At 36.0% G+C, this 15708-nt stretch overlaps 1 protein-coding gene across 3 annotated transcripts in view; it reads left to right on the forward strand.

Annotated features, from left to right (window-relative positions):
* The window catches only part of CFAP47 (cilia and flagella associated protein 47), a 917896-nt gene that overhangs the window by 205583 nt on the left and 696605 nt on the right, over positions 1-15708 (forward strand). For all 3 annotated transcript variants that reach the window (XM_072615192.1, XM_072615194.1, XM_072615193.1), the window contains exon 27: positions 14348-14448. In XM_072615192.1, coding sequence (XP_072471293.1) covers positions 14348-14448 — 101 coding nt within the window. The remainder of the gene's footprint in view (positions 1-14347; positions 14449-15708) is intronic.

A 15708-nucleotide genomic window follows, 5' to 3' on the forward strand; every position in this document is an offset into this window, starting at 1 on the left:
AGACTGAGAACTTCCATTTAGACCTATGGGATTTTGAGGTCAGCATTTTATTCTACTCCACCATAACCTTTCTGTTCTGTTCTAGGAACAAGGGAGGAAAGAGTGAAGGTCAGGGAGAAAGGGAGGATATTGGCTCTGGTTATTTTAGCAGGCTGCAGGTCAAAGTCATTATTAGGGCAAATACCACAATCTGCACCCACAACCCACAAGATATATGAAGTTTATGTTAAGTTGAAGAATTGTGGTAAATGCAGAGCCCCTAGGAAATTTTCTGCATTTAATTATCAGGGCAGGACTGAGGAGAAGTGCTGCACTATCGGACAGCTCCCTGTTTATTCTGGCTAACTAAATAATAAGCTCATTTCCCCGACCCCCACCTCCTTATACTGGTGAATGATTGTAAATGTTCTGAGCACGCTCTAAATCCCACGTTCTGGGACAAAAACCACAATTGCATCCCCCTAGTTACAGCTTATTATATGTGTGACCATAATCTCAGTTTGGGTATATTAGAAGGTGGAACAGATCACACATTCTGGTCTTCAGTTTTCAACTTCAGACTATTCAGTATAAATTTCCAGCTCAAAAACCAGTGGAGCCATATAATTTTAACTTTAAACTTATCATCCCATCAAGTATTTCTTATACTTAATATGGTAGATATGGTAAATGAGAATAACTGAAAACTATAAATAATAAAGATAATAATTTTATCAATGTAATCATTACATATTAATAACAAATAATAAATTAAGTAATTAAATAAAAATAATAAAAAAGAAGCAGTCGTTATCCTCAAGGATCTTATATACCATCTGGGAAAACAATAGATACTCATATGTAAGAAAATACAAAATATGTAGAAAGTGAATATAAGGCAATTTTTTTTGCAAGGGGAGATTATGAGTTTTAGCAGCAGGAGGGATCAGAAACACCTGTTGTAAAAGGTGGTATTTGACCTAATTTTAAAAGGAAACTAGGGATTCTAAGAGCCAGTTAAGGTGGTAGCACCTTACAGGCATACAAAACAACCTACTCAAAGATATAGAATCAGGAAGCAGAATATGATGTGGAAAGATCTGCAGGAGGGGCAAGTCTGGCTGGGCTAAGCAATGCAGGAAGGAGAGTAATAGGTAATAAGCCTGGAAAGACAGGCCAGAGACAATTTGTGAAGGGTTTGAAAAGTCAAATAGATAATGTTGTGTTTGACCTTGGAAGCAATAGGGAGCCAATGGAACTTTTTAAGCAAAGGCTTGACATATATGGTGAATGAATTGGGAAAAGGAATGATTAGACATCTGGGCTACCTCACTAGTGCAGGCAAGAGGTGATGAGGGTTTGGGTTCCTGGAGTGGCTATGTAATTGAAGAGAAAGGAATAAATGTGAAAATTGTTGGGGAAGTAGAACTAACAAGACTTGACAAGTGATTGCTTATTGTCTTTGGGAGAGTCACAAACCTGGGTAACTAGAAGAATGGTGGTACTTTCAATAGAAATGCGGAAGGTAGGTTTCTGGGAAAAGATAATGATTTCTGTTTTGGACATGTTGAGTTTTGAGGGAATTAAAGGAATTAGGACAGCAAGTGGTTAATTGTGGGACTTGAGTGAACCATACTGATTCAGTTGTGACTCAGTTCTGGAGCTACTTCAGTTCCCTTTATATTCATTTGTGGTTCTAGTTCAATTTTTGTCCTATGAGAAAACTATATTCAATTGTGGGATTTGAGAGAAAACCTTGTTGCACTGTTTGAATGTAGCCCTCTGTGGCTGGGAAGCTGGACCGCATTTTTCTGCTGCTTAGATACTTAACCAAAGACCTAGGTTATATTGACCAGAAACTCAGTCAGATCCAAAGAGTGATGCAAATAGTTTTCTCATAATTGTACATCTTAAGCAGTCCATGTATCTTTTCTGAAAATTGGCCCTATACTCATCAAGCAGTTATTATTTCCATGCTCCTTTGATAATTCACATACACTTGGGGAGAGTGGGACATCTTTTCTGGTTTCAGAGCATCTATATACCTAATAGATTTATCTAATAGATGCATCTAATAAATTTCAGCATCTATTTACCCTCCTCTTCCCATCTTCAAGAGTCCTTAATTTTTCCTGCAATTAGAAATTAGATTACCTAATGTTGTATCATTTCCTTTTAATTATTTGGCCTTATTTGATTGTTTTTAATGTATAAAGACTGTCTCCACCTGTATTTGAAGTCCAGGCCTAAGATGAGGAGGTCTGGTCCTGGTTTATTAGGCAATTGGCAGGCACTGCTTCATAACCCAAAGTACTTGGAAGATTCAACTTTTGTTTTCTTTAGTCTTTTCATCTTCCACTTGCTAGAGTTTGAACCAACAGTACATTTATTTGGCAGTGTCCAAAAATATTTTGTCATACAGACTTGGAGCTCAGAAGAGATGAACACTGGATATAGAGATCTGGGAGTCATCTATATACAGCTGTTCTCACTTTATAGAAGTGGACTTTTCTGCAGACCTCTACATAAAGTGATGTTTTACATAATGTAAATTTACTCCTACCCAGCCACTTCACTTAGCTTATATGACTAATACCTTTGTGCAAGTCATAAAATGAACGAAAATGCAGACATGTTAAATACTGTACCATGATAAATAGAATTATGAAGTGAAAGGTAAAGTTAGTGATAAAGTATTCATAGTACTGTACAGTAAACGTAGGTGTGCAGTATTACCCCTTTCCTACCCACTGTACTTAGCCTTTATCACTGGTGGTTGACTGTGCAACTTTTGTTTTTAAATGAAGCCATCAAGAGACGCTTAGACAGTAGCTCTCTTTTTCCCCTCATATATCTGACAATAGCCAGTAATATAATTCCCAACAAGCATTTAAATCTTGAAGTATGTAAATCTGTCTTCTCAATACATAAAAAAATTCACTCAAATGATAAAATACTTCTCCCTAATGTGTTGTTGTGATCCTTTTGGTTCAGTCTCAGGTTCTAAAGCTCCCTTTTTTCTTCCAAAATCTTTGTAGCTAGCAGCTTAATCAGCTCCTCATTCAGATTTCTTTCAAAATTCTTTATGTAGAGTCAAATTTGCATAAATTGAGTTTATGGAAAGTGAGGACTGTATGTATAGACAATAATTGAACCTATGGATGTTGATAAGATCAACCAGAAGCAATATGTAGAGAGAAAAGAGAAGATGGTCAGTACAGAGTCTGAGAGTATATTTAGTTTTTTGATGGAACATAGAGGATTGTACAGCAGAAGGAACTGAGGAATTGTCCCAATAGAGAGAACTAGAGAGAGTAGTGTCAAAATAGCCCAGAGGAGAGGGTTTCTAGGAGAAGAGTTCCAAAAGTGTCACATGCAACAGAATGGCCAACAAGGATGAATACTGAGAAGTTCATTGAATCTGACAATAAAGAGATCCATGGTAACTTTGGAAAGAGTGATTAGTTTGGAAGCCAGACTGAAAGGTGTTGATAAATGAATGAAAGGAGAATTCATCCCTGTGTAAAGTCTCCTTCATTTGCTACTCACCATCTTCATTTGTTTTTGTTATTCTTTATTGGCTTATCTGAATAACATTATTTTTTCATGCTCACTTACCATAATCAAATATTACTTGACCCTTCATAGCATAAAGAAGACTAAAAATTTGAAAAATTGAAATTATCCTAATAACAGAAAAAATCTTGTGGTAAAGGAGAATAGTTTACTGATCTTGGAAAGAAAAGGACAAAAAATTGGAAAACTGAGGAAAATATATAACTTTATAGATTTCCATTAAGCTTAACACTAATTATATCTCTTATTCATTTAACTGCATTTATTAAATTCATTTAGCTATGGAAGTGGAAAATATAGATGATGGTAGGTCAAGGGTATGAAACAATTTGTGAAGGCTTTAAATGCCAAACAGAAGAGTTTGTATATTATTCTCAAAGTAACAGGGAGTCACTGAAGTTTCTTGACTAAGAGAATAACATTCTTACACTTGTTTGGGAAAAAATGTTTTAGTCACCGAACAGTGGATGGATTGAAGATGAGAAGAGATTTAGAACCGAAGTCTGATTAGGAGACTTCTGTACTAATCCAGGTGAAAGGTGGTGAACATCTGAATTAGACTATGTGAGTAAAGAGAGGGAATGGAAATAAATGATGTTTGAAGATAGAATCAGTAAAATTTGACAACTGATTCATTATCCGTGAGGAGGAGTGAAGAATCAACTATAACATGAAAGGAAAGAACAAGGAATGACTGAAAGGAGAGCAATACGTTTGACAGAAGAGTGAAAGTTCAGAAGAAGGGTGGATTTGGAGGTAAAAGTAATCAATTATGTTTTGAACATGGATGGATTGGGGTAGGGAGATATTCAAGACAAAGAAGACCCACTAGCAGGCTATTGCAACAGTCCAAATGTCAGGGGATGAGGGCTGATCTAGAGTGGTAGCAGTGTCAGAGGAGAGAATGAGATGTATTTAAGAGATGTTGCAACGATCAAATCAATGGGCCTTGACAATAGATTGGACATGGGGGATGAGAGATAGTGAGAAATAAAGGATGATTCTTAGAGTGCTGGGGGACTGAGAAGATGGTGTTTTCCTCTATAGCAATTGAGAAGGTAGGAGTGGGGAGAGTTTAGGGGGAAAGATAATAAGTTCTGTTTTGGATATATCGAGTTTACAGTGTTTACTGGACATCCAATTTGAGATGTTTGAAAGGCAATTGGAGGTATGAGATTGGAAGTCAGTAGAGAGATTGGTGCAGGAAAAGTAGATTTGAGAATCATCAGCTGATAGTAATTAAACCTGTAGGAGCTGATGAGATCACCAAGTGAAATGGTATAGAGGGAGACAAGAAGAGGACATAATAATAATAAAAGATCCTGTCTATATTCTAAAGGCGAATGTAACACTAAATAGAAGAAACAGTTTAATGAAAATGAGTTTACTTTTTTTATCTTTATGTCATCACAGTTGGAGTTTTTAAATTTTGGTTATCAGCAGGCTGTGAATGTTGATCCACATAATATATTTAACGGCTATTGCTTCTTTCCAAAGTTCTTGGAAATAAGCATTAAAGACATATGTGTGCAAACAGCCAGAACAGTTAATGGTTCATGTAGCTAACAAATTAATTTTGACTCAGCTTTATTAGGTGTTGTTAGTAAGGCTGCTATTGGCTACACATACCATCTATTAGGGTGCTTGCCACATTGGCTAAGATCCTAGTAGATGCCGCCTGTATCATAAAGACGATATGTAAGGAATTTCATGTTCATGTGAGATAACAATAGGGGAAACTATTTCCATTTACCAAGACCAAACAAAAACTCTATATTCCAAAATAAGTTTGAATTTTGCTTGTTTATTGCCACTGAAGTGGTCACGGAAGTCTCTGAAGAGTTTTGATCAAATGTATGACTTTACTAGATCAGCATAGAATAAAGAGTAAAGGTGGAAGGATCTGTTAGTAGGCTATTACATCCTTAGAGGTAAATAGTAACAAGAGTTTATACTATAACTATTATTATTGTTGCCCCTGCTACTATTACTACCATTACTTGACATTTATATAAAGCTTTACATGCATTTTTTCACTGGAGTTTTATGAGAGTTCTCATGTTCAAAGCAGTCAAGTGAACATGGAAGTGGAAAATATAGATGATGGTAGGTCAAGGGTATGAACATATTTGTGTGCAGATGAGGTGAAATGAACAAGTGAGTAATGATAATTAAATTGATCAAGGAACTGGGAATTTAGGGTATTTGAGATATGCTGAAGTTTCCTATAACGAGGGCAGGAGTTGGAGAGGACATAAAGACTGTGAATGAGACAGTGAACTCTTTGAGGAAGGAAGGAGGATGTCCTGGGTTTTGCTAGATCTAGAATATTGATTGGGTGATAAATTTGGATTGACGCAACCTCAAAGGAGGAGAGGTTATTATGTGATGGGGGTACAAAGTCTGGAAGCTCCAATGAGGAGCAAGGAGTAATCTGACTTTCACACCATCACTAGTGAGACAGTAAAGCATTCTTTTTCTGCTTGTTCTTAATTGTGGAACTATTCCGTTTTTCAGGATTTAGTTGTTGAGATTCTCTTAACACATTATTTCTTATTCTGTTCTGAGTTTTCTTCCATTTGCTCCTATTTCTGGCTATGGTTCCTAGATTGGGACTTTGTGTCAGTGCTAGGCTTTGTATCCTCTTGCATTCTTGAATGGGGCTAAGTTATGTGTTATCACCAATACAATCTGAATATGTTTAGTATTGCCCACTACAATTCTGAATGAGGTGGCTAGTTCCTGTTCTTATTCCTATTTCATGCCCTCTTCTGGAAATTTTACTAGGACAGTGAGCTGGACTGGTATCTGGGATTAGGGTCTGATTTCTATTTCAGTCCCTGACTTTGGTCTCTATCTTCTGGTGGTCTAATTTAGTCATTGTGCTTGGCTCTCTCTTTGTCTCCTCCCGGTGTGTTGTAGTCACCTTGTGTATAGTCTTTGTTCCATCCTTCAGCCCTTTCATGTCCATATAGGATTCTGGAGATAATGATGTCTTTAGACCTTTGCCTCATTTCCTTCTCCTTGACCAGTGTGATGTATGAAAAGTTTGACAGACATAATTTCAGGGTAATTAATCATTTTATTAATTATGGCTAGTGAGTAATAATAAAAGGACTGGTCATTTGGCCATGTGTCTGACAAATGACAATCAACTCTGGTTAATAATTAATGAGAAGAATGAGTATTATAATGAGAAGTGGACCTATTCTAATGAGATGTTGGTTACTCAGACTGCCCACCTCCTCAGGGTAATCTAGATAATCTAGATAAAGATGGTCCACCTCCATTCAGACCAGTCTAATAAGACTAACAGTGGGCTGGATTTCACCTAGACTAAAATCTCTTTACCTTAACTTTCCCAGGTGGGTGAAGACTGAACAAAATTGAGGAGAATGTTAATCCAATCTCATTATCAGACCTGTTTTTTCAGGAGCTAATTTGACCTAGTAGAGAATGAGGGAATAGGAAGGGAAAAAAATTCTACATCTCCCTAATAGTAAATGGCTATTGATATAAGAGAGAAATAATCATTTTTCTTGCCACATTATGCCTTTATTCCCTATAATGGCATGGACAAGACAAAGTTAAGATTTCAATGACTTTAGGTTCTGTTGACTGGTGATCATAGGTCCTTCTATGGTGTATCTGATGCCTCTCAGACTTTTGTCTAGTGAATGGATATAGGAGTTAGCTGTTGCTAACCTTTATTTTTATTGTATCACTTCTTCATTTTGTGGACTTTTAAAGCTTTACTAGAGTATTTATTAAGGTAAATAATCTCCCCTTTGTCACTTTTTCCTATTGTCCTAACTTCACCTGTGCTCTATGACCAATCTAACTCTGTCTTCATTCATACATCAAACAATTCATCAGTAAGTATTTTATTATGCTTATTATTTATTATTACGGCACAGATTCTTTGGGGAAAAAATTGTTCACTGAAGGACACAAAGACAACATGAAATTGTCCTTTCTCCCAAGGAGTTTATCAGGGAGAACAATGTGCACACATATAATTAAGTATAAAATGCATTTTAAAGTATGTAAAACAAAATCCCTTTCAGATTTTCCTCTTTTCAGACTTTAAATAGCCCCTTTGAATGGATATTCACAGATTATAAAAGATATAATTTTTTTTGGTGACCCATTGCATAAGAAAACATCAGAAAATACTTGGAGATTGGTGAAGACAGTGGGCTTGACTTTGTTACTTTTCTCTACCCATTCACTGAGGGACAGACTGACAGTTAACACAAAGATGAGCGAAGCCAGATGAGAAGACAGCTGGGGAATTGAGTTGAGTTAGTGAGAACAGTGAAAAATCTTTGTCATGGATACTTCTCAGAAGATTACTGGCTTCTTGTTGGTCCTAGTTATTGGACACCAGTTTCTTCCACAGCTGATAGCTATGCCCAAGGTCAGAAACTTTGTTTAGCCTATTGCTGGAGATGAGGATGACTAGAGTCAAGCAGTAGAGCAGAATTCAGAAGTATCTAGCAAGGTCTAGGCAAACAGCATCCAATGGGAATTGTGTGGCTAAGGTTATATGGAGATGTGTCATGACATTGGTGACCCTGAAGCCCTGCACAATTGGAGAGGTTTAAGATGTTCTTCCTTTTGTATACCATTTTCACGTGTTATTCTCTACTTGTTTGGTCACTCTTTCTATTAATGTGTTTACTTTTATAAATATATACCATACGTTAATGGAGAAAATGATGTATTGCTACTCTTTTTATAATGCCAACTTAGTAAATACATTGTTTTGAGGTAATTTTATCCTTTCGATAACTAGAGAAAAGAAAAGCACTGGCAAGGGCTCATGAGTTATAGTTTTGGGGATAGCGAGTCATAGAGTACCTTAAATTTGGAGCAGATACCTCTCTAGGTGACCCAACTTACAAGTGTGAGGTGGGAGGGTAGCTTAAAGAGGTGTTACATGTGTGTGTGTAATTTTTTTGGGGGGGGGGGGAAAGAGGCAATCATAGTTAAAGGGATCATGAAGAGGGTAGCATTTGATTTGAGCTTTGAAAGGAAGCAACAAGGTTGCACGGTGGATGGAGTGCTGGACCTGGAATTAGAAAGAATTGCTTTTAAATCAGGCCTCAGACACTAACTAGCTACATGTCTCTGCGCAAGTTACTTAACCTCTGCTTACCTTAATCCAGTAGAGAAGGAAATGGTAAACCACTCCTATACCTTTGCCAAGAAAACCTCATGGACATTATTGGCATGCTATGGTCCACAGGGTCATGAAAAGTCAGACTTGACTGAATAACTAAACAGCAGCCAGTATTCTAAGAGAGAGAAGTGTGGAGAAAATTCATATCAGGCATGAAAACAATCTGTGCAAACACAGAGGTGAGATCCTGTGGAAGAAAAAACAAATGGATCAATTTGACTGGACCATATACTTTGTGTGAAGGAAAGCGCTATATAATGTGCCAGAAAGAGTAGACTGGAACCAGATTGTAAAGAACTCTAAATACCAATGATAGAAGTTTGTGTGTGATCCTAGAAGCAACAGAGAGCTACCTGGCTTTTATTGAGTAGGAGAATGACATGGTCAGCCCGGGGCTTTAGGAATATTGATTTAGTAACTGTACAAAATGGATTGTAAAAAGAGAAATGAGGCAGGGAGAACAATAACCAGGTTATTAAAATAGTCTAGGCGAGAGGTGATGTGAGGGTCTGAACTGGAACGACGGCCATGTCAGCAGACAGAATAGAATGGATGCAAAAGATAGTATGTAGGCAAAATTGTCAAGCTTTCAGAACTAATTGCAGTGGGGCAGAGTAAAAGAATGCAAGAGAAACTGAAGATGATTCTGAGAAGTCCAAAGATAGAAAGATCCCATATACTTATATCTTTTATACTATTTCTGCCTTGTTGGTAATATGCATTAGCTTATTTGCAACATCTTTCCTTTGCAATCCGATCTGTTCTCCTGCTCATGTTCAATCCTAGACTCAGTTCACTGTGCAGCTTTAATTTCTCTCCAAAAAATATTTATATTGTTTTTTAGTCATTTTTCAGTTATGTCCAACTCTTTGTGACTCATTTGGAGTTTTCTTGACAAAGATACTAGAGTGGTTTGCCATTTCCTTCTCCAGCTCATTTTATAGATGAAAAAACGGAAGCAAGCAGGATTAAATGACTTTCCCAGGGTTACACAGCTAGTAAAAAAATGTCTGAGGCCAGATTTCAACTCAGGAAGATGGGTCTTCCTGACTCCAAGCTGGGTACTCTATCTACTCTGCCACATAGCTGCTCTAGATATGCATACATAGCATACATATACACATATGTGCACATACCTATATAAACACTCATAACATACATGTATATGTACAGAGAAAAGAGTGCACACAAAGAGACATACATAATAAATCTGTTTCTAGCCCTATCATCTGTACCATACTCATTTTTATCTACTTGTATTTTTCAGTGTAGATAGTCAGGCTGAGCTCTATTGAGTGATTATGAACCTCTTTTAGGAAATGTGTAGTGTTATGGGGCTTGATACAAACAACATAGTTCCACTTACAAAAAGGAGCATATGGAGGACTTTGATGTCCATAAGGAACTTCTTCCCCTTCTAGTCTATTCTGAATTATGTTATCCAGTTCATAGAGACTATAGATGTTCTTGCTCCACCTTTACTTTTTGTGCCTTTCATAAGAGATTCAGTTTCTTGCATGTTAAAATTGATCTTCCTTTTCTTTCTCCCCTTCCTTGGTTTTAACCAATCAACCAATGCCTTTTAAGTCTCTATTATGTGTCAGACACTGTGCTAGGTTCTCAAGGTATAAATATGAAATTTGAAATAGTATCTTCTGGTAAGAAACTTATTTCCTTATAGAAAATATAAGTGTTTCCTCATATGCAAAAGGATGGGACAGGGATCAGGTGATATCTTATGTTTCATCCAACATTAAATCCGATGATCTTTCAGTTCAGATTTTGTCAAGATTTAGAGACAATTTAGACAAATACTTCATATAATCATATAATTTATAGAAAAATAATTGACCAATGAAGAGACAAATATCAAAAGCAATGCTATAACATATAAATTTCCTTTAAAATTTTTAAAAATTTTGATTCAGAAAATGTCAAAATCAGTTTAAAAATAAACTCTGTTTGAGAAATAAAGAACTCTAGTGACACACAATATTGGTCAAAAAATAATTTTTTAATTTCTTCCCTTAACTTAGGTTAAAACAACCAGATTTTCTAAATATAGCCATCATATAATTTCTGGAGCTTTCATGTTGTGAAAATGTTGGTAATATAACGTCAATCTATTTTTAGAATTTCATTACTAAAGCCCCTATTATAGCAGTCACTAACATATTGATTAGCCACTTAGATACTTAAATTTGACGTAAACTGGTATTTTCTACAGATTTCTTGGCAAAATCATCCAAGATGCTTTGATTAGATATAACTTATCTTAAATCAAATATAAAGGTAGAATACTAAATAATTAACATTTTCATAGAAAAATAACAGTTTAAAATAATAGAGGAAGCAGTAAAATTATATGAAGAGAGTTTTTCATTGAAATGAATATATAATTAGATTGAAATGAATGTGACTTCAGAGAGAATTTCAAGATTGTAATCTTTTCTGTTTTTCTAACTCCTTCATCTTTATTTTTTAATTAGTTTATTTTTAGTTTTACACATTCACATACCTAAGATTTTGAGTTCTTGATTTTCTCCCCATATCTCCCCTTCCCCTACTCCATTATGGCATACTTTCTTATTGCCCTTTCCCCTACTCTGTCCTCCCTTTTATCTCCCCCCATGCCATTCCCCCTTTCTTGTAGGGCAAGATAGATTTCTATACCTCATTGCCTATATATTTTATTTCCCAGTTTCATGTAAAAACAATTTTTAGCATTTGTTTTTAAAACTTTGAATTCCTAATTTTCTTCCTTCTTCCCTCCCCACCCACCTCACTGAGAAGGCAAACTATTCCATATAGGTCATACATGTGTAGTTATGCAAAACACTTCCATGATAGTCATGTTGTGAAAGACTAACTATATCTTTTTCCATCCTATCCTGTCCCTCACTAATTCTGTTTTCAACTTTGACTCTGTCCCTTTTCAAAAGTATTTGTTTCTGACTACCCCCTTCCCCAGTCTACTCTCCCTTCTATCATTCCCCTCCCAACTTTATTCCTTTCCTGCTTACTTTCCTGTAGGCTAAGATACCCAACCAAGTGTGTATGTTATTCCCTCCTTAAGCCAAATCTTATGAAAGTAAGGTTCACTCATTCCCTCTCACCTTTTCCATCTTCCTCTCCATTGTGAAACCTTTTTCTTGCCTCTTTTATGTGAGATAACTTACCTCATTCTATCTCTCCCTTTCTCCTTCTTCCAATATATTCCTCTCTCACCCCTTAGTTATATTTATTTATTCATTTATCTATCTATCTATCTATCTATCTATCTATCTATCTATCTATCTATCTATCTTTCCTCCAGCTACCCTATTGCTAAGCAAGGTCCCATGACTTACATATGTCATCTTTCCATGTAGGAATATAAGCAGTTCAACTTTAATAAGTCCCTTATGATTTCTCTTTCCTGTTTACTTTTGCTGCTTCTCTTGATTCTTGTATCTGAAAGTCAGATTTTCTATTCAGCTCTGGTCTTCATCAAGAATGCTTAAAAGTCCTCTATTTCATTGAAATTCCATTTTTACCCCTAGAGTATGATACTCAGCTTGGTGATTCTTTGTTTTAATCCTAGCTCCTCTGACCTCCAGATTATCTTATCCCAAGCCCTTCTTTCCCTTAATGTAGAAGCTACTAGATCTTGTATTTCATTATTTCTCTGATGGCATGATCTTCTTCAGCAATGAAGGACCAACACGCACACCTTCTCCTTCCTCCCACCCCAACTAGAACACAGCATCTCAATCCAAAACATGGCTTAGCTGAGTTTATTCCTGACAAGGGACATTTTGAATAGAGGAGTGATCTGCTGAATAGTCCAGTCCAGACACAGTTGGGAGGATTGTACCGCAACTGTGTTGAATAAGTCTATCTCTCCTACATCTCTTGGGTTCATTGTTCAATGGGCCGCTACAGCCTCAGGGTCAGCTGAGTGTTACTTTGATTTTTAAACTGGGGTGTTACAGTGCTTTTGTCAGCTGGTGTGCTATTGTGTTCTTTCAGAAAGAGCAGAGACCCTTAGCCTAGGATGGGCAAAAAATCTCTTCATTCCTGTTCTCTCAGCTCTTCTACTCAAGGGTTTTGTTGGCTCCCAGGTAGAGATTGTGTGAGGTGAAACTTCTCTTATCTGATGATTCTCTTTGATAAAGTTGGGTTGCTGCAAGGAGGAACCTTACCAAAATTTATGGTGACAATTTGTAGATTCCCATCGGGTCTTACGCAAATAAGTGTCTGGAGCTAAATATATTCTGGCAATCTGTATCCTGGATCAAATTAATTGTCTCTATTGGCCTTTCCTTAAGAAAGCATTAGAATCCCATCCTAAGTCTGGAATGCTTTAAGTTTAAACACTTACAGCTGGAACATAGAGAACATCAATCAATCAGTCAACCAGTCAGTAAACATTTATTAATTGTCTACTGTCTCTCAGAGGTATTGTGCTAGATACTGTAAAGACAAATGCAAAAATGAAACAGTCTCTTTCCTCATGAAGCACATATTCTACTAGTATATGAATTATACCATGAAATAAAGCTAGGATATTAGATTTCAGTCAGATTGTGTATTTTATTTTGGTGACTAATGGAGAACCACTGAAGATTTTAGGTTAGGGAAGTTTTTCTGTGTATCAGGAAGAGTACTTGAGCAGGATGGATTTGCAGTGAGGAGAGTTGGAGATAAGGAGAAAGTTTAAGCACAAAATGCTGAGTTCCTGAACTAAGGCAATATAAATGGAAAGGGAGAGAATTCAGAGGTAGGTTTTGACAGAAATTGGCAATTAATTCAAAGAGGGGGTGAAAGAAAGGGAAGACAGGAATGATTTCCATGCTTCAAGTTTGGGTGATTGGCAGGATGTGTAAAAAACATCAGCAAATGTAAAAGTTAGGTAGAGGGAAAAATTTAGGAGATAATAATCCCTTATATATGAAGTTAAGGCTTGCAAAAAAAAGATGACTTTTAGTTTAAGATGGTGGAGATCAGAACATCCACGTGATGTCCAGCAGAAAACTAGAGATGTGGAGTATGATCTCAAGTGAGAGGGAGATAGCTGCTTCAAATTCATCTGCATAAGAGCTACAAATGGAGCTACTGGAAAAGCTGAGATTATACAGTGAAAGAAGAAGAAACAGGTCAAAAAGAAAAGCAGAAGTTTGGCATGAGCAAAAAATGAACAGATTTGTGTTCAACCTAAGAACTCTCTAATATAGATAGGCAGAAAGACTGTCACTGGAAATATTCAAGCAAAGCATTTTTAGAGATGCTGGAGAAAGTGAGATGAGCTAACTTTGGAGTGTCTTCTGACGTTAAACTTCCCATATCCTATGAGTACGTGAGATTCATATTTGTGATACACATAAAACATGTGATTATTTTAAAACTAAAATTTAAATCTAATTTCCATTGTGTTTTAAAGCATTTTAAAAATTAAAATTTTTTTTAATATTTTATGTGATACTATAATTGTACATATTTCCTTTTAAGATTTAGTCCTAATTCATGCTTATAAAATATATTTAAATGCTGTCACAAAGAAAAGTAGAAAAAAATTAGAAATCTACCTCCAGCAGATAAAGTATTACAATTTTCCTTTGCATTTAGGTTTGCAATGCAGATTACTGCAGTAGCAGAAAACTGTATTCTTACTATTTATCCATATTTGGCATATCACACTGATGATCAAAAAATTACGTTGAAGGAAGGTAAGTTATTTATCTACCAAGATTTACTTTGTATTTAGGAGAGGTATGCTATGCTAAAAATAAAAGAGAAATCCAGTACTTACCGTTTCTCTATTTGAGTTATATTGATTGATTGTGCAGTGTGAGCAGTAACTATAAAAAAGAGATAATGGAAAGATAAATTTGAAAATATGCTAAGCAGTATGTCTCAAAAAACCGCTTAGAATAGTGAAGATTTCTGCAGAACAGATTATAGCCAGGTCAACTCTTTCCTTTAGAAGTCATCAATCATATTTATATAGGGTCTTAAAGTTTACAAAGTACATGACAGATATTACCTCCTTAGAGGTTCACCATAACTTGTTGAGGTAAGTATTTTGGGTTGTGTTGGCTCTTCCATGTTCCAGATGACCTTTTACAGGTGCCTCTACCTTTCTAAGCCCCTGTTTCCCTATCTGTAAAATGAGGGGTTTGGACTAGTTGATCTCTAAAGTCCCTTCCCACTCTTAAGTCTATGATCCTAACTGAGCAATTGAGGAAACTGTAATAGATGAAATAATTTACTCATGGTCATATAGCTAGTGAGTATGAGAGCTAAGAAGATTTGAATGCAGGTCTTTCAGATTCTAAATTTAGCACTCTATCCACTATCCTATGCTGCCTCTAAAGAAGTCTGATTTGGTTCATGGTAAGTATGTCTGCCTTAGGGCAGTTTAAAGAAAATTTATATCCATATAGTTTTGGAATAGTTCTTCAGGTACTTAATCAGCAATAAGAATAGATAACCTTGTAAAGGAAGGGCTATAATGTTATGCCTCTCTTGCAAATGAAAAGTGGAAGCCCTGAAAGATAAAGTGACTTGCCCAGGATCATATAGTAGCACCCAAGTGTTTGAGGCAGAATTGAATTCACTTTTTCTTGGTCAATGTTCTGTCCATAACGTCACCTAGCTACCAGCCCTAGATAAAAGCATGTAGTAGGATGTTTGTCTCCACTGGTATTCCTTTTCATCTGATATTACCTTCTTCAATACATTTCAATTTAATTCAATTTTAGTTCAAGGCAACGGTAGTATAGTATTATTGAAATTGACATCAGTTGACTTAATAAACCTTACTACCTGTGTGTCATGGGACGTTCATTAACTTTACTTAACCTCACTTTTCTCATTTTTATAATTAAGATTTTGGTTTTTATATAAGACTTCTGTGGATGATTCATTCAGTGTGCTGCATTAGAGAACTTTTATTTAAGAACAAAACAAAACACAACAACTATGCA

Source organism: Notamacropus eugenii, chromosome 5 (genome assembly GCF_028372415.1).
Source record: "Notamacropus eugenii isolate mMacEug1 chromosome 5, mMacEug1.pri_v2, whole genome shotgun sequence".
In the NCBI taxonomy this organism is placed as follows: domain Eukaryota; kingdom Metazoa; phylum Chordata; class Mammalia; order Diprotodontia; family Macropodidae; genus Notamacropus; species Notamacropus eugenii.